The following is a 23106-nucleotide window of genomic DNA, read 5'->3' on the forward strand; positions in this document are numbered from 1 at the left end:
TTAATTTAAATCAAATCCCTTTAATTCAATTTGATAATTACTTTTAATAAAATTAAAATTAAATTAAAATAATTAAAATTTTTAAAATTAAATTAAAATAATTAAAATTTTTAAAATTAAAAATTAAAATATACCGAAAAAATAAAAAATTAAATATATAGAGATGCAGTACAAAAAAAAAGCCTTGATTTTATTGTGAACGTGGCAGTCATAAAGTACTCTAATTTTTCTTCAACATCTCACCCAAAACAAAGCCACCATCCTCCACAACCTCATAGGATAGTACACAGAGCAAGATAGTTGAAATAATTGGTAGAGATTAAAGGTACAAAAGTCTACCACCTTGAGCTGCCTTTGCCCTTGTTGGCCCCATACAAGCGGAAGAGGCTGAAAGCAGAGATGCATGAAAGAACCACCATGCTCAGACTAACCAAAAATGCACTTGCTATTCCCTCCCCAACTTGGTTACAGAATTTTCCATACATATTGCATATCTTCATCCATTGTAGCTCTGGTTCTCCCAATTTCGCAAATGCTGCAGACTGTGCAGCAGCTGCAACAGCAGCTACTGTCAGATAAGCCATCACCTGCATAAGTGGGTTATTGTGTAAGAATCAAGTATCCTGCATCAGTTAGGCATGTGGGTAACATGACCCTTGTAAATAGGGGGATACTTCTCTTCCATTGAGCTACTGTTCGAGAGTGGGTTAGCCTCTATTTTCACACTTTCTTATCATAATGTATGAAACAGAAAAAATTTTATTTTCACTGGTTTTCTTCTTTTGTATTTCTCTTTTCACCTTTCTCGTTTTATTTTCTCGACTTATCATCTTTTTCCTCTCGCATAGAATTGTACGTAAATAAACAAACAATTATTTAAACTTTCTAATTTTAATTGTAATTTATTTGAAATCGCTGCAAAATAGTTCCAAAAGGAATACAAAGAATTATTAATGATCATGACCAAACATCATAGCTTTCCCACCAAAGGAAAATTATATGCTCACCGCTATTTCATATAGGATTTTAAAATTAAAAAATTAATTAAAAAATTTTTTTATAGTAGAAGAATTAATTAGTCATTTAAAAAAAATTAGTGTAATAAATGTTGAAAAATGACTAAAATATAGTCAGCAAAAATGACAAAATTAGTGTTGACACGTACACCTAAAAAGTACTTAGTAGTTGGCCAGTTACTGACACAACTTAATAGTGACTAAAGCAGTCAATGGGAATGACACAGGCTTCAGGCATTAATGATACTGGTCAGGTTGGCACCGATCACCCGTTCTCCTAATCTACAAACAGCTCCCTCCAAAGAAGCGCAAGACCACAAGGATTTATTTAATTTTAAACTATTAAAAACCTGAAGTCAAGTGCTCAAATTGCCTACCGCAGTGGCAAGGCTTGTATGCAAGTTCCCTGATCTCCAGAGAAGAAAAAGAAGCAAAAGAAGAAGCACATGGAGGAGATCAAGTGGTCAATACCTGATCTCCAGAGAAGATTGCCCATGCTAAGAGCTTGCTGAAGAGCACACTTCCTCTAACCATACCCACAACACAACGCACTCCTTGAAGCAAGGAATAGGCAGCAGCTATCCCATTTGCTATCACCAAAAAGCTGAAAAAAACCATATACCCAAACTTAAGAAAATCAACTAACATAGTTTACTAAAATATGAATACTGGAACCAGTAATTTGAAGTTGATGATCATACACAAGAGCCTTCATGTCGGTGAATCTAGCTTTCTTTTGAATTGAAAATATTTCTTTAACCTGAGTATCTGTTCCAACAAGAACAGCAGCAAGGATTCCTAAGCCACATATCAAACACCTTAAAATCAGCTCTGCAAGCCTCACCCTCCTATCAATAACCTTCAAATTGGTACCGTGATACACAGGCACATTCCCAGGACTAACACCAACACCCAAATAACTCATCTTTGATCACGCCCAAAATTAACCAAAGCTTGAAAAAAGAGGGCAACACCCCAAAAGCGACAAAAAATCTCAAAGACTAGAACCCACGAAGCCTCACGCCTACATAACCGCAAGCCACCAGACCACTTAAATAGGCGACCCACAAAAGTGTTGCATTTTCGCTTTATTGGGCATTTTGGGGTTTTCAGTTTTTGGTGTTAGTTTTGCAATTATGAAATGATGGAAAAATATTTAATTTTTATTAATAATTTTATATTCACGTCAATAATTTTTTAGTAAATATTGGTGGAAGATTGATAGGCTGCTATGAGACGGTCAAAAGCATGACCCGTGTAGAACACCACAAGGCATATTAAATGCAAGTCTGATCTTGCATTAAAGCCCATTGGGGACGAGGGAAAAGGGGGACGCTCGCTGGTCCAGTGTTGTTTAGATTTAGAGCTCGTTCTTGTTTGTCTGGAAGATGCAACAGTTGCTTGCCCCAAGGCAAGGCTCGGATAAGGTGAGGCCATTTGAGGTCTTGTCTACGGAAAAATTGAATGAAGGAGGTGGTGCTAGATTGTTTTGACTGCGATTCTTTTTTCTAATTATTTATCCAACACCAATAACATAAATTTTTCTTGAAATTTTAAATGTAATTAATTGAGGTTATTTTGTTTTTTTAAGTAATATATATTTACATCTTTAATTTTATTAGAAAAATATTATAATTAGGGGTGATCATTCCGTTGGTTCGGTTTAAAATCAAACCGAATCGAATAAATTATAAATTGAAATTTTAGTGTTTATAAAAATCAAACCGAATTGATTTTGGTAAAAAATCTAATCGAACTGAACCGATCTGATTCGGTTCGATTCGATTCGATTTGATCGATTTTGATTTTTAATAATTTTTTTATTTTTTACACTTTATTTTTAATATTTTAAAATTTAATTAAAATATTTTAATTTTAATATGATTTAATTTCTCTATATTATTGAAAAAACGTATTATTATCGCTAATCGGTTCGGTTCAGTTTTTTTGATTTTTTTCTGATCAAAATCAAAGCAAACCGAAATAATCGAAATTTTTGAAATTAAAAACTAAACCGAACCGAAATATATAAAAAACTTAATCAAATTTTTAAATCGATTCGATTCGATCAATTTTTTCGATTTGAACTGAATACTGCTCGCCCCTCAATTTTAATAGTATTCGTAACATATGTAAACTAATTAAAATTGAAATTAAGATGGCCTCGAATCTCAATCAGCAAGTAGCGTGAAATTTGTATAATATTTTTAAATTAATTTTAATTAAAAAGAAATTCACCTGAGCATAGAAAAAATATAATGAGTTTTAATTTTAAATTTTTATACATTATTCAATTGTTATTATTAGACTCTTAACTATTAATATTGAAATTAGATAATAATTTAAGCTTTATAGATATATATCAATAAAATTATAGTTCATACCACACTATATTAAGATTGTCACTTTTGAATAATTTAAATGTGTCATTAAAGTTTCAAGTATCACAACATTTTTTAAATAAAGTTCAGTAATATAATTATGTATTTACCTTTTGTTTTTTCATTAATTTCAAATTATACATCATAATGAGTGATCACATATCCTATTTATATGCATTAAAAATAATTTTATTAATTATGATAATAATTTGAGCATATTAGAAAAAGAGAATGTAAAATTTATTAGTTTAATTATATTAATTACATTTTCTTAATTATATAAAAATTATTATTAATTTTTCCACAATTTGGTTTAGCTATTATTTTTATATTGATGTTGCAGAAACGAAATTGTATCGCAGTTGACTAATCAGTAAGAAAAATTCCATCGATTAAATCAATAAACTTGGTCTTTGCGATTATTAGTTTTTATATCGTAAGAAGATGGAGTTAATTATCGCATTTCCTAATAATTCGGTGGGATCACCGGCTAATTGATAGAGGATCCCATAATTATAAGTGTAATGGGGATTTGCTGAATTGTATCTATTAACAGTAACTTTATGTGAAAACTCGACCTATTCAGGAGAGTGCGAGTCTTGATGAAGAAGTAGGTGCCAAAGTGCCATGGTGTCTAGATCTTCCTTTTCACGAGTGGGACCGAGTATCGGCTTATCAAACCCTTGCAACGTGGCCCTGTCTTATAGTAACAGCTCATGGCTTACTTTGGGCGATTGTCATGTTACATTAAAGGTCCGCTGCTGGTCTTTGATTCTTCAAATTCGAAGGTGACAATTGTCTTCACAATTTTGGACACGTGGCATATCTATATTAGCTTTCCACACTTGCATTGCTTTACCTGCCCCTAATCATAAGTGATGATTATCTTGTTCTTTAACTCACATGCAAAACCTGCCATCGAAACTATCATATAAAGACTCTTCTTCTCCTCGAAAAACCACTTCTGCTTACAACTGACTTTTATGCTTTTAAAAAAAACTCGACCACTCCTTTTTTCTATTTACAGACTCCTTTACTTAAGGTAACTCATGTTCGCTTTTTTCTCTCATAGTAATGAATAGAAACACTTCTTTCTCTTCCTCTGAAGGAAGTTCTATCTCAAGCTCCTCCTCCGACGATCCCATTCGTGCTCCGGCTCCCATCATTCCGCTAAAGGCAGTCCATGAAATTGAAGGTAGCCTAAATAGCGGCATCCCTTCCATATTAACTGAGAAAGACATAGGATGCCTTCATGACAAATATCATATCTCTTGAGATATCTTTCGTGCCTTCGCTCCATCTCCGAGCATTCACATAAATAACCAAATCCCTGCGGAGGATATCATCATGGTGTATGAAGAGCAACTGAAGGCGGATTTTCGGTTTCCCATGGACCCATTTTTTATTGAGTTCCTTCGATTCCATAAGCTTTTAGTTGCCTAACTACACTCTAACAGTTGGAGGATCTTGGTGGCCTTTTGATTCATTTGTTTTAATAACAACATCGAGCCAAGTGTTGCTCTATTCTCCCAATTGTACCAGCTAGGAACCCAAAAGAACGAAGAGTTCTAGTACTTTAGTGGGAGAAAACGTCAAACTCTTTTCGACTGGATACCCTCATCCCTCAAACGCTAGAAAAATAAGTTTTTCATCCTACATCACTAAGCATCCGGGGGTTTTGGGTGGCTCCAAACTGACTGGAACATATATGTGGAGCTTCAAAAGGATGGAGTCTAGCCACAATGGGATGAGGAGGAGTTTTTAGACTTCCTCCAAAGGATGGCCTCAACACAGAGGATTGATATCATTGTCGCGACGAGAAATGCCCTTATGTCTTGGCAATGCTCTACTCAGGTTGACCAGGCTTGGGCTTCTCACTCGCCCAGCCTTTCGAACATTCGGGAAAGCACATCACATGCTAGTATGCAGGATATTTTTCTTTTTGACCCCTTTATTTTTGAAAATAACTGCCTTAATTTTTATTTTATGCAGAGGTCAGATTGAGGAACAAGTTTTTCGAGGTAGCACGCACCGCTCGTAAGGGCAAAGTAGTTGTTGAAATGACCGGTCCACCTCTTAAACGGGCTCATCTTACTGAGGAGATTAACATGCTTCCTCCTCCTCCATCCCCTCCTGTAATAGAAGAATCGACCCCTATTCAGCTCGAATCTTCTACAAGGGGCGACTCTGCAACAATTCTTGTCTCTGTTGAGCTGTCAACCAAGAATGCTAGTGTCAAATCCCTATGGCCTCATAACATCCAACACCTAGTATTGGCGCTGACTCAGATGACCTCTCTTATTAAGGAACCCCACCTGTCAGTCCTCATAGCCAAGAATGCTTTGAGGCCTAGGGACTATCATTGCCTGAACGCAGTTGAGCTGGACGACCTCTTCAACAACATCAAGGACTCTACCATGAAGAGTGCTCTCTATTCATATATGGCTAAGGAGCGGAATAAGGCTCTGAGGTGAGAATTTGGGGCCCAAGAGATAGACAAAGGTCTCTTGCAAGAGGAATGCTCGAGGATGAAGGCGCGGGTTAAGGAAGTGGAGGGTACGATGAAGGGGACATTGGAGTCTGTTGACAAACTCCAAGTAGACCTGGATGAGGCTAATAATTTAAAATTGGCCTCTGAGAATTGGGCTAAAACTACTGAGGACCAAGTGGCTACTCTCAGATGCAAAGTCCAGGAGTTCCAATCTCAAGTTGAGGAGAACCGAGCCACCTCTACTAGGATCGCTGAATTAGAAGTAGAACTTCAAGAGATAGTGGCCCGGGGAGGGGAGATGTTCATCGAGGGCCAAGATTCGGTCAAGGAGTTATTGAAGCGGTTTCCTTCTGAGGACTTTGCTTAGATAGATGACATATTCCCAGAGAAGGAGGGCGAGGATGAGCGAGAGGAAGAGAGGATTGAAGACATTGACCAAGTCTCTGCAGAAAATGTAATAGATGTAGAGAATGTAAATGTAACAGAGACTCAAGAGGAGGAAATTGAAGATATTCCTCCTCCCATGTAATCTTTTATAATGTAATAAAAGCATCTCCTCTCGTGTCTTGCTACTATTTTTTACCAAGTACTTGTATGATTGGTACTCAACCATAACATAAGTCCAACCAAAAAAGACTTTAAACAATCTCTAAAAAATTGCTAAGGAGAGATAATATCCGGCTAAAAAGAACTTGGTAATCATTGCCTTCGCCAAAAAATGACTAAAACAGGCTTTCGCAAATAGACAGAACACCTGGTCATTGGCCTAACTGGTGGTCATAAAATGAGTGACTTGGGAAATTAACACCTGGACATGTAGCCTGGCGGACACCTGCCTTGTGGACTGGGCATGTGCCTGGGAGAAATTTATAAGTGGGGAAAATATCTGGTCATGTGGTCTGGCAAATACCCGCCTTGTGGCGATTTTTGGTAGAAACTCACCTTTATCTTTTGGGACTAATGCCTGAAAAGTCACCTAACGGTTACCGACCTTGTGTTGATTTTGACAGAAAACTTGCCTTTGTCTTTTGGGATTGAAGCCCAAAGACTAGCCTAGCGATTACTTGCCTTGTGGCACTTTTCGGTAGAAAAACTTTACTTTTGTTAACAGGGCTAATCACTCGGTCGTGTGGCCTGGAAGATACCCACCTTGTGGCCTGACAGATATTCGCCTTATGGCCTGGGCATAAAATGCCTTGAAAACTTTTTTTATGAAACGGGACTAACAACTTGTTGCTCGGCCTAGCGGATACCCGTTTTGTGGTCTGGGAATAAAATACCTTGGAAACTTTTTTTGAAATAAGACTAACACCCGGATTACAGCCTGACAGATACCTGATCAGTCTAAATTTAGACCATTTTATTATTATGTTATTAATGTTAATTTACACTTTTTCTGTTCAGTTTTGTGATTTTGATCTTATTTTGCAGAAGATGGTGTAAAGAGGTAATTTGCAAAAAATGCCCTTAAAACTGCCTAAAATGGAACAAAAGAGAGCAAGCATACCAAGTTGCAACTGAAGATGAGATAAACAAGGAAAGTAACTTGAAATTCAAATTTTAAATCTTCAAGAGCATTCAAAATTCGAAATTCAAGATTCAGCTTATAAGGAAAGTGCCAAATAAGGAAAGTGGCAAATAAGGAAAGTGCAGTCAGCAGAGCATTTTGAAATTCAAATCTTCAAGAATCTCTTTCCTTATTGAGGAAGCCAAATCTCAAGAAGATGCACATTCAAAATTTGAAATTCAAAATTCAGCTTGTCAAGAAAGTCAAAGAAGACATACTTGCCCCCCAAGTCTTGCACATTCAAAATTCAAAATTCAAAAAGAGGCTCCACCTCACTAATGTACACTTGGGCAGCAAGGGCAGCAACTTGGGCAGCAACGAAGACCAACTTGGGCAGCAAGGAGACCTAGGGCAACACTTTCAACTATAAAAAGACACATAAGGAGTCTCCCCATGCTTTTTCTACACCCCTTGGACGCATATACGGGATTACAAGTGGCCACATCTCTTCTTCATCTCTTTCTTTATTCTTTATTTTGTTTCAGCCATGAGTGGCTGAAACCTTTAATTCTAGTTGAAGATTAGGTAAAACTTTGGTTGTTTTATGGATTGGGAGTCTTGATCATACATTGTTCATCTTTTGGTTATTCAATATTTATGCAATTTCATACTTGATTTCATTATTGCTTTGTTGTTTAGATCTATGTTGATTCTTGATTGCAAACTAATAATTTGTTAGTTTGAGTAGTTTAAGTTCGTAATTGCTTGGATTATTCAAACATAAGAACACTTGGTGTAAAAACTAAGGAGATTGCATAATCTAGCAATATCACCATGCATTTGAGTAGCTAGAATTAGGTCTCTCTATCTCTTAATGCAATTGACAGTTGTTTTGATGCCAAAGGCCCAAGGACGCTCCTTAGCAACTTGTTGATTAGTGATTAATTAGAGGACATTCCCTAATTGATTTATGCCTAAGGAGAGATATGGTGGTGAGAAGCGTCTTCCATCTCCATAACTAATTTATTGAATCAAACAAAGGAACCTAAGTGTCAATGATCAATCCCAACAACTGAAGTGGATCCAATTCTTCAACTAGAGCTTTCTTATTATTGATTTCTCTTTACTTTTATTATTCGCTTACTATATTGCTTTCTTTATTAGTTTAACTAAATCAATCTCAAGATCCCCTTTTACTTTTATTGTCAGTTTATTTCGCTTTCAGTTTATTCGCTTTCAGTTTATTTTCTTGGTCTTGATAAGAAAGATAGGTAAGTATCAATTCCTTGTGGATTCGATCCTTTCACCACTATTTGCAGTTGTAAAATTTTTGATAACTGAAAAAGTTATTTTTGACCGGATTCGACAACCTCGAGTCAAAAATTGACGCCGTTGCCGGGGAATTGATTTAACTTATTTTTTTTCTTTCATGACCAGATCTGAACTCAAGAAACTGATTCATGGATGAGGTAAGTACATCTATTCTCACTGCTCAGATTTCTGAACTAACCTTTGTTATGAAATGTTTTGTCATAGGTCGAGCTCAATAAGTCCAATAACTTCAACGAATCAGACCATGTGGGATTTGCGTATATGTAGGACACCCAACTGATCAATGTCCTACACTTTATGAGGATGACCAACAAGTACATGCATTTGGAGGATTCTATGGACAGCCAAGACATGATCCCTACCTTAACGCATACAGTCCAGGTTGGGAAGACCATCCGAACTACGACTATGCTAGGGAAAATAACTACCAAAATTATCAAGGAAATCAAACCCAACCAGCACCTCCAAGTTCCAATACTAGTCTTGATGAGGTAGTGAAGACTTTGCAAAGTCTCCAACAGCAGATGGATCGAATGGCCACCTCATTAAGTGCACTCATGTTAAAAAGTGAGGAAGAGCTTCAAGATGTCAAGGCTGATGATGAAAGTTCGTAAGTACAAGAACATGCTGCTGAAGAAAAACAGCCAGAAAACTATTTGTCCAAACAAACTGGTCAAACAGAACCTATTGATAGTTTAGATATCATTGATTGTTTCAGTCCAGATATTTTTTATATAAATCAAGATGATATGCTAAACAATGATTTTTGCAGAGAGGCTAGCCAAAAAGATGAAGAAAACCAAAAAGAGCCAAAACTGAAAGCAAAAATCAGCTGCATCCAACAAATGGACTGTAGTCTTGCGCAGAAAGAGGGAAGTCCGGTCGCACATCTTCAGCTTGGATCGCAGATCACTCCCTCCAGCCTTCCAATGTAGACAGGTCTTGCGTAGAAGGAGGAAGCCGAATCCGGTTCAGCCAGCTAGCCAACGCAAACAGCCTATGCGCACAAGAAACAAGTAGAAGTCCAATCGCCCAAACCAAAGGAGCATGCGGATCAATGCCTGCCCAAACCACTGAATAAAGTAGAATTTGTTTTGCCCAAATTCAGTACCAAATTGCAGCCACCTATGGAGAAATATGAATTGAAGTTCGAAGTGCTCAAAAATGCAAACATAAGGGCTAGAGGCACACCTCACTTGAAAGAGGAGAAGCTAATCATGTTACTTCATGAGTACATGAAAGAAATAGGATGGGTTATGACTAAATCAAAAGGCGTGCTACACTTTTTACTTAATTCAGTTGAGACCCTTTTTCCTCCCCCAATTACTTGAGTCTTGATCAAATAGAGAAGGTCCAGCCCGTGACCTTAAACAAGGGCGCACCACTCACAACCACACCAGGGGAATACTCAGTTTCCTTTGAACTTTAATTTTTCCTATACATTGAGGATAATGCATGAATTAGGTGTGGGGGTGCATATCTCTGAATTTTTATTTTTAGTCCATTTTTGCCTTCAATTTTAGTTTAAATAGCCACAGTTTGAATTTTTTTCAATTTTGTTATTTTTGCTTTCATTGCACACACATTTAGCCACAGTTTTTTTCTTTTTTGTGTTTTGATTTGATTTACTCAAACTCATAGACTACGTTGGATGAGCTTTCTTTCCATGACTCCATTGATGTGATGACTCTTTAAACCTATGTTGAATCAATTGTAGTGAATTGTATTCATTTTTGGAAATTTCCTTTTGAATTGAATCTTTGAGCTTGCCATGGTGAAAAATATATATTGCTCATTAGAGAGAATGAATTGAAAGATGTGTGAATGAACTTAACATGACTTGTTTTAGCAATTGGTGATGGTTTGCCCAAATCCATTGAGATAGGAAATTCGATAAAGGCAAAGATTTCATGAGCACAAATTGAAAACTGTTCCAATGGTCAAAAGACTATGAACAGAGCTAGTAGCCACTTGAACAGGTGACCAACTGAAAATATATAGCTTCACATCAAAAGGTTGGTGACTTTTTCAAGCAAGATTTAAGTGCAAAAGGCCGAATAGAGTACTTCAATGTAAGGGAAAATCACTTTGAAAGCTAGAAAGAGTCTTAATTGAACAAATAATATGTGCATGTGTAATCTCTCTCTTGAGAAAAATAAATACTAGCCATGGTAAGTGAAGGGAGACAAGGAAAGAAGGTGAGTAACCTTGGTGCATACATTCTTCACTACAATGTTTCAAAATAGGGATCTAGAGTAAGAGCTTAAGTGGAAATAAAGGATCAAGTAGTAAAGAGAGCTTGTTTGACTAAGTTTATTTGCTTGAGGACAAGCAAAAGGCTAAGTGGGGGGTATTTGATCAGTCTAAATTTAGACCATTTTATTATTATGTAATTAATGTTAATTTACACTTTTTCTGCCTAATTTTGTGATTTTGATCTTATTTTGCAGAAAATGGTGTAAAGAGGTAATTTGCAAAAAATGCCCTTAAAACTGCCTAAAATAGAACAAAGAAGAGCAAGTATGCCAAGTTGCAACTGAAGAAGAGATAAACAAGGAAAGTAATTTGAAATTCAAATTTCAAATCTCCAAGAGCATTCAAAATTCAAAATTCAAGATTCAGCTTATTAAGGAAAGTGCTAAATAAGGAAAGTGGCAAATAAGGAAAGTGCAATAAATAGAGCAATTTGAAATTTAAATATTCAAGAATCCCTTTCCTTATTGAGGAAGCCAAATCTCAAGAAGATGCACATTCAAAATTTGAAATTCAAAATTCAAAATTCAAAAATTCAAAAATTCAAAAAGAGGTTTCACCTCACTAATGTACACTTGGGCAGCAAGGGCAGCAACTTGGGCAGCAAGGAATACCAACTTGGGCAGCAAGGAATACCAACTTGGACAGCAAGGAGACCTAAGGCAACACTTTCAGCTATAAAAAGACACATAAAGGAGCCTCCCCATGCTTTTTCTACACCCCCTTGGACACACATATGGGATTACAAGTGGCCACATCTCTTCTTCATCTCTTTCTTTATTTTTAGTTTTGTTTCAGCCATGAGTGGCTGAAACCTTTAATTCTGGTTGAAGATTAGGTGAAACTTTGGTTGTTTTATGGATTGGGAGACTTGATCATACATTGTTCATCTTTTGGTTATTCAATATTTATGCAATTTCATAATTGATTCCATTATTGCTTTGTTGTTTAGATCTACGTTGATTCTTGATTGCAAAATAATAATTTGTTAGTTTGAGTAGTTTAAGTCCGTAATTGCTTGGATTATTCAAACATAAGAACACTTGGTGTAAAAACTAAGGAGATTACATAATCTAGCAATATCACCATGCATTTGGGTAGCTAGAATTATGTCTCTCTATCTCTTAATGCAATTGACAGTTGTTTTGATGCCAAAGGCCCAAGGACGTTCCTTAACAACTTATTGATTAGTGATTAATTAGAGGACATTTCCTAATTGATTTATGCCTAAGGAGCGATATGGTGGTGAGAAGCGTCTTCCATCTCCATAACTAATTTATTGAATCAAACAAAGGAACCTAAGTGTCAATGATCAATCCCAACAATTGAAGTGGATCCAATTCTTCAACTAGAGCTTTCTTATTATTGATTTCTCTTTACTTTTATTATTCGCTTATTATATTGCTTTCTTTATTAGTTTAACTGAATCAATCTCAAGACCCCCCTTTTACTTTTATTGTCAGTTTATTTCGCTTTCAGTTTATTTTCTTGGTCTTGATAAGAAAGATAGGTAAGTATCAATTCCCTGTGGATTTGATCCTTTCACCACTATCTGCAGTTGTAAAATTGTTGATAACTGAAAAGATTATTTTTGACCGGTTTCGACAACCGCGAGTCAATACCCACCTTGTTACCTAGCATAAGATGCCTTGTTTAGTGGGACAAACACCCAGGTTATGGCCTGGAGGAACCCGCTTTGTGGTCAAGCATAAGATGTCTTGTTTAGCGGGACTAACACCCGGGTTATAGTCTGGCAGAATCCGCCTTGTGGCCTGGCATAAGATGCCTTGTTTAACAGGACTAACACTCGGATTATGGCTTGGTAGAACCTGTCTTGTGGCCTAGCATAAGATGCCTTGTTTAACGGGACTAACACCTGAATTATGGCCTGACATAAGATGCTTTATTTAGCGAGACTAACATCTAGATTATGGCCTGGCAGAATCCGCCTTGTGGCCTTTAATGAATGCTCTTTAATCCTTTTGAAGAATGCAACCTCATCGTTCCTTGTCATTTACTAACACAACACATGAAAAATACATCATTAACTGTTATTAATAAAACTTTCTCAGATTACAGATATTTCATGAGTGGGGAACAACTTGGCTATCTAAGTTGTCCAGCTTATAATACCCTGGATGAATAACCTTCGAGACTCTAAATGGTCCTTTCTAATTTTTATCCAACTTACCAAACCTGACATTACCTCCTGTTACATCTGTTCTTTTAAGTCTCCTACATTAAAGACATGTGACCTGACTCTATTGTTGAAAATTGTGGACATCCTTTCTAATTCGTTTATTTTCTTACCATCGTTGGGTCCTCCTACAATTATATGTATAACTCCTATAGGTTCACGGTCAAGGGTAGTTTTAGGAGTTGTTACTTCGGATTTGGGCCTCCTCTCTTCTAGCAAACTTTTGAAGTGTGCCATCCTTTGTTAACCTCCTGATCTCATCTTTCAACTGCTGGCACTCCTCCATTGTATGTCCGTGGTCTTTGTGAAAATGACAGTACTTGGTCCTATATTACCTTTCGGCTCTCTCAAGGTTAAGCTTAGGTGACTACCTATTCTTCTTGTCGTTTTTCCTGATCCACATTAGAATACGTGTTCGTGAATCATGCAATAGAGTATAATTCTTATACTTACTTTGGTCATCCCTTCCTCAGGAGACTGGATAACTTTTGCTGTCTCCTTCATATTCTCGCCCCTCTGCCTTTTGATTTTGCTTTTGATTCGTCCTTTTATCCTCCCTCAATGCTTGGACTTCATCATCCAGTCTGATGTATTTTTGGACTTTGTTCATTAACTATTGGTACATAGTGGTTGGATTCTTAATTAGGGAATCCATCAACTTGAAGTTGCATGTTCCTTTCTTTAATACTTCATATGCTATCTCATGATTTAATTCCTCTACCTGTATTGCTTCTATATTAAACTATGAGATAAAGCTCCTTAAAGTCTTGCCCTCTCCTTGGCCGGTCTTCCGTAAATTAAAGGAGAGTTTTTTAGGAGGTATACAAGTAATAAACCTATATTTAAATAACATAGCGAATTGCATAAAGTTCTGAATTAAATATGGGTTCAGATGTGGGTACCATTTCTGAGCCAAACCTATGAGTGTCAACAGAAATACTCAGCACAACACAAAGTCGTTGACATCCTAAAGCTGCATAGTCATCCTAAAGATCACCAGATGACTTCTGGAATCTACTATTCTATCATATTTGTCCAAGCTTGGCAGCTTGAGCTTGGTTGAAAAATTATATGCTAAGATCTCTTCTAATAGGGGTGAGGCATTTTCTAGGCCATAGTCCTCCTCTTGCTCCTTTTGGTACCTTTGCATGACCTGAACCAACTTTCAGTCGACATTTTTTGGAGTCTCATCTGACGACTCTTCATCCTCCAGTTTGGCCTTGCCTTTGGATTGCGCTTGGATTGCTTCTATCTGAGTCCTTCGGGTATTAATGGAAGCATCCTCCCTTACCATGGGAGCCATAAATGATGCCTCCCCTTGAGCTTTGTATTGCTTGAGAGTAGCCTGCAACCTTTTGATATTGGAGCATTCGCTCATTATTTAGATTATTGAGATCTGCTTCATTAACCATAGAGGGTGTATTTTGTCCACTTCCAGGAGCAAAAAAAAAAAAAAAATGATAGCGCCCTCATTGATAGCAACCTTAGCAATAGCTCGTGAATCGTCATCCATTTTAAGAGAAAGAAAAGAATTTTTTTTTTAAGAGAAAGGGAATAAGAGACCGTTTTTAATCTAAATAAACAGAGAGAATTCAATGGATTTTCCAGTAATGAAACCAAATGATGTTGCATAAATGAAGTTGTGTTGTGATTGGCTAATTTACAAGAAAGAGAATGTGAGGTGGTTAGCATCTTCGGCAGCCACTCTGACGCTCAAGTCACTAAACTGAAGAAAAGGGAAAATGTAAGGAATTGCTTAAAATTCAAGAGTAGTTGTGTAAGAATTTTGTAACTTGATTTCTATGATAATTAGCTTTTATACTGTAAGAAATGGAGTTAATTATCACATCTCCTGAAAATTCAGTGGGATCACCAACTAATTGATAGGGGATCTCGTGATTATAAGTGCAATGGAGATCTACTGGATTGTACCTACTAACGGTAAATTTATGTGAAAACTCAACCTATTCAGGAGAGAGCGAGTCTTAATGAAGAATTGGATGCCACAGTGTCTGGATCTTCCCTTCCACGGGTGGGACCAAATATCAGCTTATCAGATCCTTGTCACGTGGCCTTGGAGTAACAGCTCATGACTTACATTGGATAATTGTTATATTACATATACATAAACCTCTTTATTTTCATATAAAAAATATATAATTTTAATGAATTAATCTGTATGATAAGACATTTATTCAGTAACAGAAATCTCAAATTTAAAAATCCACCACTAATTTACAAGAAATTTAAGGGTACAAAATAATGCAAAATTCTGTATAATTATTTTGTAAATTAAGGTATAAAAAATATGTAGTAAGGCCTTGAATTAAACTAATAAAACTAAATTATGATAGTATATATTTAATTTTAATCATACATGCATTTCCTTAAAAAAATTGTATATGCATTTAAGTTCTGCATCAGTGCTTATGGTGAGATTGCCTATCTTTCTATTTATCTTTAAAGAAGAAGGGAAGGGAAAGGTCATGGAGGAGGGGCCTTATACATTTGACCAGTGTGCAACCTTTATCGTTGGTTCCATGACAACTCAAAATGAGAATGGACCTTGAAAAGCTTCAAAATCTACCAATATGGATATAGTTTCCAACTCTACCTTGGGAGTTTTGGTGAAGAGAAATGTTTAGAAAAATGGAAAGATCCTTAAATAAGCCCATTTTTCTCATACTCTCGTACTATCGAAAAGTCGAGATTAGGCTATGTTAGAGCTTTGGTGGAGACGAAAATTAATGGTAAGTTTTCAAACAAAATAATTCTAGAAGATGAAGGGGCTCCACTGAGTTAAAGGGTGATTTATAAATAGAATCCAATTACATTGTGAACTGTAAGAGATTTTGTCATGAGGTTATCAATTGCATGTTACGAATTAAGCAGGGGAAGCAAAGGATAAGTCTTGATGGCATAGTTAAGGAAGGAAAAATTGAAGGGGTAGAAGAAGGGTGTAATACCCGGCTCGAGTCCGGCATCGGAATTTCTGTTGTCCGGTGGAATTCGGGGTGTCGGAATTCTAAAAAAGGTAGGATTTATGTTTTACTAGGTGTTATGATGTGTTTAAATGTTTTAAGGTTAAGGGAAGTGAGTTTTGAGTTGAAATGACCAAGGCAGTTGAGCCAAGTTCGGCCGCCGAAAGTAAGTTCGGCCGCCGAAAGTGTTTGGCTTCCGAAGGGAAGTTCGGCCCCCGAATGTTGCATGATGTTGCATGCGATTGGGCAGCCGACATTGAGTTGGCCAGCCAGCTTTTGGACATCCTTAGTCAGCATTGTGGACAGGTGTCATGTCCAACTTGTTGCCAGAAGCTTGGCCACGTCTCCTATGGTTTATTTGCTGCGTTTGAGCAGCTCATGCAGAGAGTTGCACAAGGGTTTGAATGGTTTGAAGCAAAAAGCTAAGTTTGTGAGAGTTTGAGAGTTTGAGGAGAGTTGGTCCGTTTTTCTTGTTCAGAGTATTCATCTTCGTGTTACAGGAGGTAAGTGATGCTCTGGAACATGTTTTTAAGTTTTCTGAAAGTTTTGTGGGAGTTGGGGAGAGAGAGATGCATGTTGAGGTTTTAAATGGGAGTTTTGATGATTTATGCATGTATACATGATTATGTGTTATGTTTGTTTTGTTGTTTGGGGAGTTTTGGACCCCTGTGAACATATACTTGAGTATATGTGAGTTGAGTAGAGGAGGTAGGCATGTTGGGAGAGATTGAAGGGAAGAAGGAGATGGTTTGCCGTTGAAGCTGAGTTCTGGATGAACTCAGGTTCGGCAGCCGAAGGTTCATTCGGCCGCCGAACCTCCTGCATGGTGACTTGGTTGCCACAGTTTGCCCCCGAGTGTTTTTGCATGTTCGGAGGGATTCGGCCGCCGAAGGTGCCGCCGAAGGTGCTTGAGTTTCGTCTCTGGAGAGGACATTCGGCCGCCGAACCTGCCGCCGAAAGTGTTCTGTCCAGCTTTTCTTTTGCATGCTTTGCATGGCTAGTTAAGTGAGTTTCAGGGGATTCTTGGGGAGTTTAATAGAGGTATTGATACGTTAGTTTGGTCCCTCATTTGAGTCCATCTGTATAGGTACAGACCAGAGGAACCAGAGAGAGCAGCAGTGAGTACTGCTCCAGAGGTTCAGAGCCTGCAGAGTCAGTCAGTCCAGATAGCCAGAGGTGAGTGGAACTAAACTTATGACTTTTAATTGAACCACAAACTGTTTTTAGCATATCTCATGCATCATGTTTATGCCATAGGTTGATTGCATTAGTAGTCACGAATATGTTGCATTGCATTGTTATTTGGTGATGTGAGTGAATGCTGAATGATCCAATAGTCTCAGACAGGAAGTCCAGGAGCCTTTGACTACGCCCTGGCACGTATAGCAAAGTCCAGGAGCCTTTGACTACGCCCTGGCAGGTATATAGCAAAGTCCAGGAGCCTTTGACTACGCCCTGGCAATGGTAAGTTCACAGGTGTTATATACACATATACATATATGACAGGAAGACCAGGTGCTCGATTCTACGCCCTGGCACAGAGTTACTGGGACTATGTGGTGACAGGTTTACTCTTGATGTGGCTTGTCTGTGATATGGTGCATTCCATGAGAGATCATATTTTACTGAGATGTTTTACTGTTCTACTCACTGGGCTATAGAGCTCATCCCACTCCCTTAACCCCAGTTTTGCAGGTTCAGTATACAGTGTCCAGGGAGAGACAGTCCAGCAGAGTACAGGAAAAGGATATGGTGCATTCCATGAGAGATCATATTTTACTGAGATGTTTTACTGTTCTACTCACTGGGCTATAGAGCTCATCCCACTCCCTTAACCCCAGTTTTGCAGGTTCAGTGTACAGTGTACAGGGACAGTCCAGCAGAGTACAGGAAAAGTAAAGAGATCTGTAATAGCTTAGAGTGGACATGTAATATTAAAGAGATGTAATAGTTGTTGCTTGACCTAGTGATGTATGTTTTGTACATGATCTGTATATGTATATATGTTTTCCTGTATGTGAAAACCAGGCTTAACAGGTATGAGCTAACCCATCTAGAGCAAGCTCTAGTCAGGGAGACAGAGTACAGAGTACATGAGTACAGAGTACAGAGAGAGTGCATGCACAGGTTAAGCCTTGGTTCAGAAAAGAGTTTTATTTTCACAGAAAATGTATGATCATGTATGAGGTTTACAGGTACACAGAGAGTATAGCAGGCTTGCTACGGGTTCTGGCGGCCTTAAGCCGACCTGAATCCTAGCGCCGGTGACGGTCCGTTTTGGGGTCGTTACAAAGGGATCCCAGTTATTAAGGGCGATAAAGAGATTATTTATAGAATGCATTATGAGAGCAGGGTTAGTAGAGTTAAGCATAAGGGCTTATTTTTTTTACGTGAACAAATAATCAAATGGAGGAGAATAGAATATGGCAAAGATTAGACAGATGCTTGATTAACTTAGTTAGATGACTTGGATTTTTCAGAATGTGAAACTACTTCTATTGGTATATCTTATCATTATCCCTTAACAGTGAGATTTCTTGGTGGGGGAGAAAGAAGAAAGGAGAAATGTACCATTTAGATTTTTTAACATATGGACTTTATATCCTAATTTCAATGAGATTGTGGGTATGATGTAGCAGGAGAATAGGAGGGGAAATTCAATGTTTAATCTTTGGTGCAAATTGAAATATTTTATAAAGGCATTAAAAAAGTTGGTAGAAAAGAATTTTCTAATATTTCTAGTAGGGTTGATAGTTGTCGGTAGCTTTTGAAGAAATTACAAACATGTCTGCATAATGATCCAACGCCCAAATGGTTTGACAGAAACCACCTTATGAACTAACCTGGTGAAAACTGTCTTATGGCCTTGATTAGTAGGACCAATGCCCGAATGATTTGAAGGAAACCACCTTGTGACCTGACCTGATAAAAACTGTATTGTAGTCTTGATTAGTAGAACCATTGCCCGTATGGTTTGGCGGAAACTGCTTTGTAACCTGATCTGGCGAAAACTACCTTTTGGCCTATTCTTGTTTCTTTAGTCTCTCTTTCTTTTGAGGAAGGGGATCCATCATTCCTTGTTACTGGTGTACACAATATATGAAAATAATCTCGTTAACTCATTATTGATAAAATTTTCTGAAATTACAAATATTTCATGCATATGGCATAACTTGACCATTTAGTTTGGCCAACTTATAGGACACTGGGTGAATAACCTTTGAGACCCTACACGGTCCTTTTCAGTTCTCACTCAGCTTACTGGGTTCAGCATTGCCACTTATTGTAATACCCGGCTAGATCCTGGCATCGGAATCCCGACTTTTCGGTGGAATCTCCGTCAGAATCTGGAATTCAAAGATGCCAGAGCCTTCTAGAAGGGTAAAATATATTTTCTAAGATGTTTTCACATGATTTTATGGTTTTAATGCAAAAGAAATTGAGTTTTGAAGAGAAAAGACCAAGGAGGGAAGAACCCAGGTTCGGCCGCCGAACCTCAAGTTCGGCCGCCGAACATGGGATAGTTTAGGGGGCACGTTAGGCTGCCGAAGGTGGTGGAGCTGTGGAGACAGCTTAGGCCGCCGAAGGTGGTTGACCGGCCACCTATAAAAAGCCCTCAGACCGAAAATGGGCGAGTTTTCTCCCCATTCTCGAGCTAAGGTGAGTTCATGTCCTCTTTTGATTGCTTTCATGTTCTTTCTTCAAATCTTTCAAGTTTTAACAAGTTTTAGCTTGGGTTTTGAAGTTGTGAGCCTAAGATCAAGTTTTGGGAGCTTGGAGACCCAAGGAGTTGTTTCCTCCTACCTCAAAGTTAGGGATCGCACCAACCCTCGATCTTCAAGAGGTAAAGTTTTGATGCTTGTGTGTGGGTAGATGTGCATGTTAAGGTTTATGTGGGTTTTATGCCCAATGTTTGTTTATGTGATGTTATGTTGGGAGTTTAAGCTAGTTTATGCCCTATATGCATGTGGGAGTGTGTATGCATGTTTGGGAGAGAGCATGTGAGGTTTTGGATTGTTTTGGAAGGTTTGGGAGGCTGTTTGTGCATGAGGAAGCTGAGTTCTGCCATTCTAGAAGAACTCAGGTTCGGCAGCCGAAGGGACTTTCGGCCGCCGAACCTGCCTGTGGTGGCTTGTTTTGGCTGCCGAACTCTGCCCCCGAAAGTTGGACTTTCGGCTCTGGAAGGGAGTTTCGGCCGCCGAAGGTGCCGCCGAACATGCATGAGTTTCGGCTCTGGAACCACTTTCGGCCGCCGAAGGTGCCGCCGAAAGTGGATGAGTTTTGGCTCTGGAGGGACTTTCGGCCGCCGAACCTGCCGCCGAAAGTGCCCTGTCCAGCCTTTCTTTGCATGATTTATATGATTGTTTTATGATGCTTTCGGGGGTTTTTGGGGAGTTGTTTAGAGTCTTGTTAGAGTGTGTTTGGTCCCTGATTTGAGTCCACCTATGTAAGATCGGACCCGAGGAACCGAGGAGGCCAGCAGTGTTAGCTGTTGCAGAGTCAGTCCAGCGTCTGCCAAAGGTGAGTAGAACTAACTCAAATGTTTTAAGCATGTTCACGCATCATGAATACCATGTATATGTATTAGGCTGTTGCATTAGATTTCACGAAGATGTTGCATTGCATAATTTGCTGTTGATATGGATAGACCAAGGCGACCCAATAGCCCTAGATATGATATGTTAATGAAGTACTGAGGAGCCCCACTGAGGGCCGGGCACTAATGAAGTCCTGAGGAGCCCCTTCGAGGGCCGGGCACCATGATATGTTACAGAAGTCCTAAGGAGCTCCTTCGAGGGCCGGGCACAGACAGAGGGAGTTTTGGAGGTCATGTCCATCCATGATGTGAAATGTTTGTGCTGTGACGCATTCCATAAAAGCATGTTTTATTATAATGTTTATTGTTCTGCTCACTGGGCTTTTTAGCTCACCCCTTTCCCCTAACCCCCAGGTTTGCAGGTCTGAGGTAGTGCGGAAAGTCGGCAAGGGTTAATGTTATGTTTATGTAATAGATTAGCATGTTAGCATGGACATGTAATGTAAATTGATATAATGTATTGTAAGAGAATGTAATGTAATGTAATGTAGCGTATGTTAGAGTTATGGTTATGGATTAGTATTGTGCTTGGCCCTAAGGTCTGGTTAATCCCTTTTTGTACATGATGTATGTTATGTCTTTATTGTTGAGATGTGAACCAGGTTTGATGTATGTAATGTTGACCTAGCTAGAGCATTTGATGAGGGCTCTAGCATGGGGGTTTATATGTTTACAGTTATGTAGCATACGAATCAAGCTTGGTATAGGAAATGTTTTAAAGTTTTTATGGAATGTTTGATCATGTATGGGATTACACCAGTTGTATAGGATGTATAGTAAGCTTGCTACGGGTCCCGACGGCCTTAAGCCGATCTGGATTCTAGCGCCGGTAGCGGTCCGGTTTCCAGGTCGTTACAGATTGGTATCAGAGCCTTAGATTCATATGGTCGGACCTAGAGTGTATTGGGCTCATAGAGGTCATAGAAGGGCAAGCACAATAGGAAAAATCATGTCCACTAGGATAGGATGTAGAGTCCTGTCTTGATGATGATGTGAAATGCCATGACTATATGCATGTGCATTAATGATATACTATGTATGTGATGCAGGTTCATGTGTTTCCACATGAACCGTATGATGCTAATGTTTGTATGATTGTGTGTTGTTCTTCAGAGGGGCTAGGATGTGTGGCACTCGTCGATCTGTGGAATCGACTGGAGTTCCGTCTAAGAGGGAAGGTATGGACACCTTTCCCCCTGCTCTACCAAGAGCACAGTCGTGTAGAGTCGGCAGATGGGGAACATCAAGGGACCCTGGAAGGTCTTTTGATGTAAGCAGAGAAGGAATGGATCTAAGGAGAATGTCTGCAGATGCGAGAGAAGTAGAGATGACTGTTCAGAGGAGAGATGGAGGCTTGGATGTGAGTATGTTTGAAGAAGGCATGGGGGAGTCTCAAGAAGACGCTCAGACTCAGGATTCCAGAATCTCAGGTTCAGGAGGAATTGATCCCTCCACTCTGAGTACAGCCGCCACAAGAAGTAAAAAGTGGGGCAGAACCCCTAGAAAGTCGAAGAAGAACAAGTTTTGGAATCGGTTGAAGTCTAGTCTGGATTTTTGTAGTGGCTCAAGCTCTGGCTCAGGCAGTTTAAGATGTTTGAGATGTGGAAGGCCGCACAAGGGGGTTTGTCTGTATGGGACTACGGTATGTTATAGATGCGGGCAGGAGGGGCATATAGCACGTGAGTGTCCTACTGCACCCTGGTTGGCACAGTCCCAGCAGACAGCTTCAGGTAGAGCGGCTCAGTCAGCAGCTCTAGCCATGTTGCAGGTCAGTGGTCGAGACAGAGGGAGAGGGTCAGCCTCTTCTTCAGCAGGTTCCAGCGGAGAAGGTCCGTCAGCTCCAGGTCGGATCTTCACCCAGGCTCAGCAGGAGGCAAACACATCAAACATGGTGGTGTCGGTACGCTCACTTTTGAATTTTCTGATGTGTATGTTTTGTGAACCCTGGTGTTTCTCTTTCTTTAGTTGCTCTAGGAGCCGTCGAGAGGTTGAGTTGATAACTTATGGGCTAGAGTGTCCTCTTTGGGTCAGTGGACCCAAGTGTGATCCATCTGTGGCAGAGTCAGTCTGCCGGTCCAGTTCAGTGTCAATTGAGGATAGATGCCTTCCACCCGACCTTGAGGTCCTAGACTTGACTGTCTGGACGTCATTCTAGGGATGGATTGGTTTTTCTACTCGTGGTGCTACCTTGGGCTGTAGAGACAAGGTAGTCAGGTTCAGAGGATAGGATGGGTCAGAGGTAGTCTGTTGAGGGGACAATGTAAGGATGCCTAGAGGTTTGATGTCAGCCTGTCAGGTTCGTAGGGTGCGTAGGAGGGGTTGTCAGAGGGTTCTAGCTCTTGTTTGAGAGT

General features: G+C 39.0%; 1 protein-coding gene across 1 annotated transcript; it reads right to left on the bottom strand.

Moving 5' to 3' along the window:
- Nucleotides 1-241: 241 nt before the first annotated feature.
- On the bottom strand, nt 242-2032 carry LOC110621363 (CASP-like protein 2B1). Its single transcript, XM_021765622.2, has 3 exons — nt 1718-2032; nt 1488-1620; nt 242-587 (listed from the first exon to the last, which is right to left on the bottom strand). Exons 1-3 carry the CDS (start codon nt 1939-1941, stop codon nt 336-338), a joined length of 609 nt encoding a protein of 202 aa, XP_021621314.1. The 5' UTR covers nt 1942-2032; the 3' UTR covers nt 242-335.
- Between the last annotated feature and the right edge of the window lie 21074 nt (nt 2033-23106).

The sequence above is a fragment of the Manihot esculenta genome, chromosome 8 (genome assembly GCF_001659605.2).
Source record: "Manihot esculenta cultivar AM560-2 chromosome 8, M.esculenta_v8, whole genome shotgun sequence".
Taxonomy (NCBI): Eukaryota; Viridiplantae; Streptophyta; class Magnoliopsida; order Malpighiales; family Euphorbiaceae; genus Manihot; species Manihot esculenta.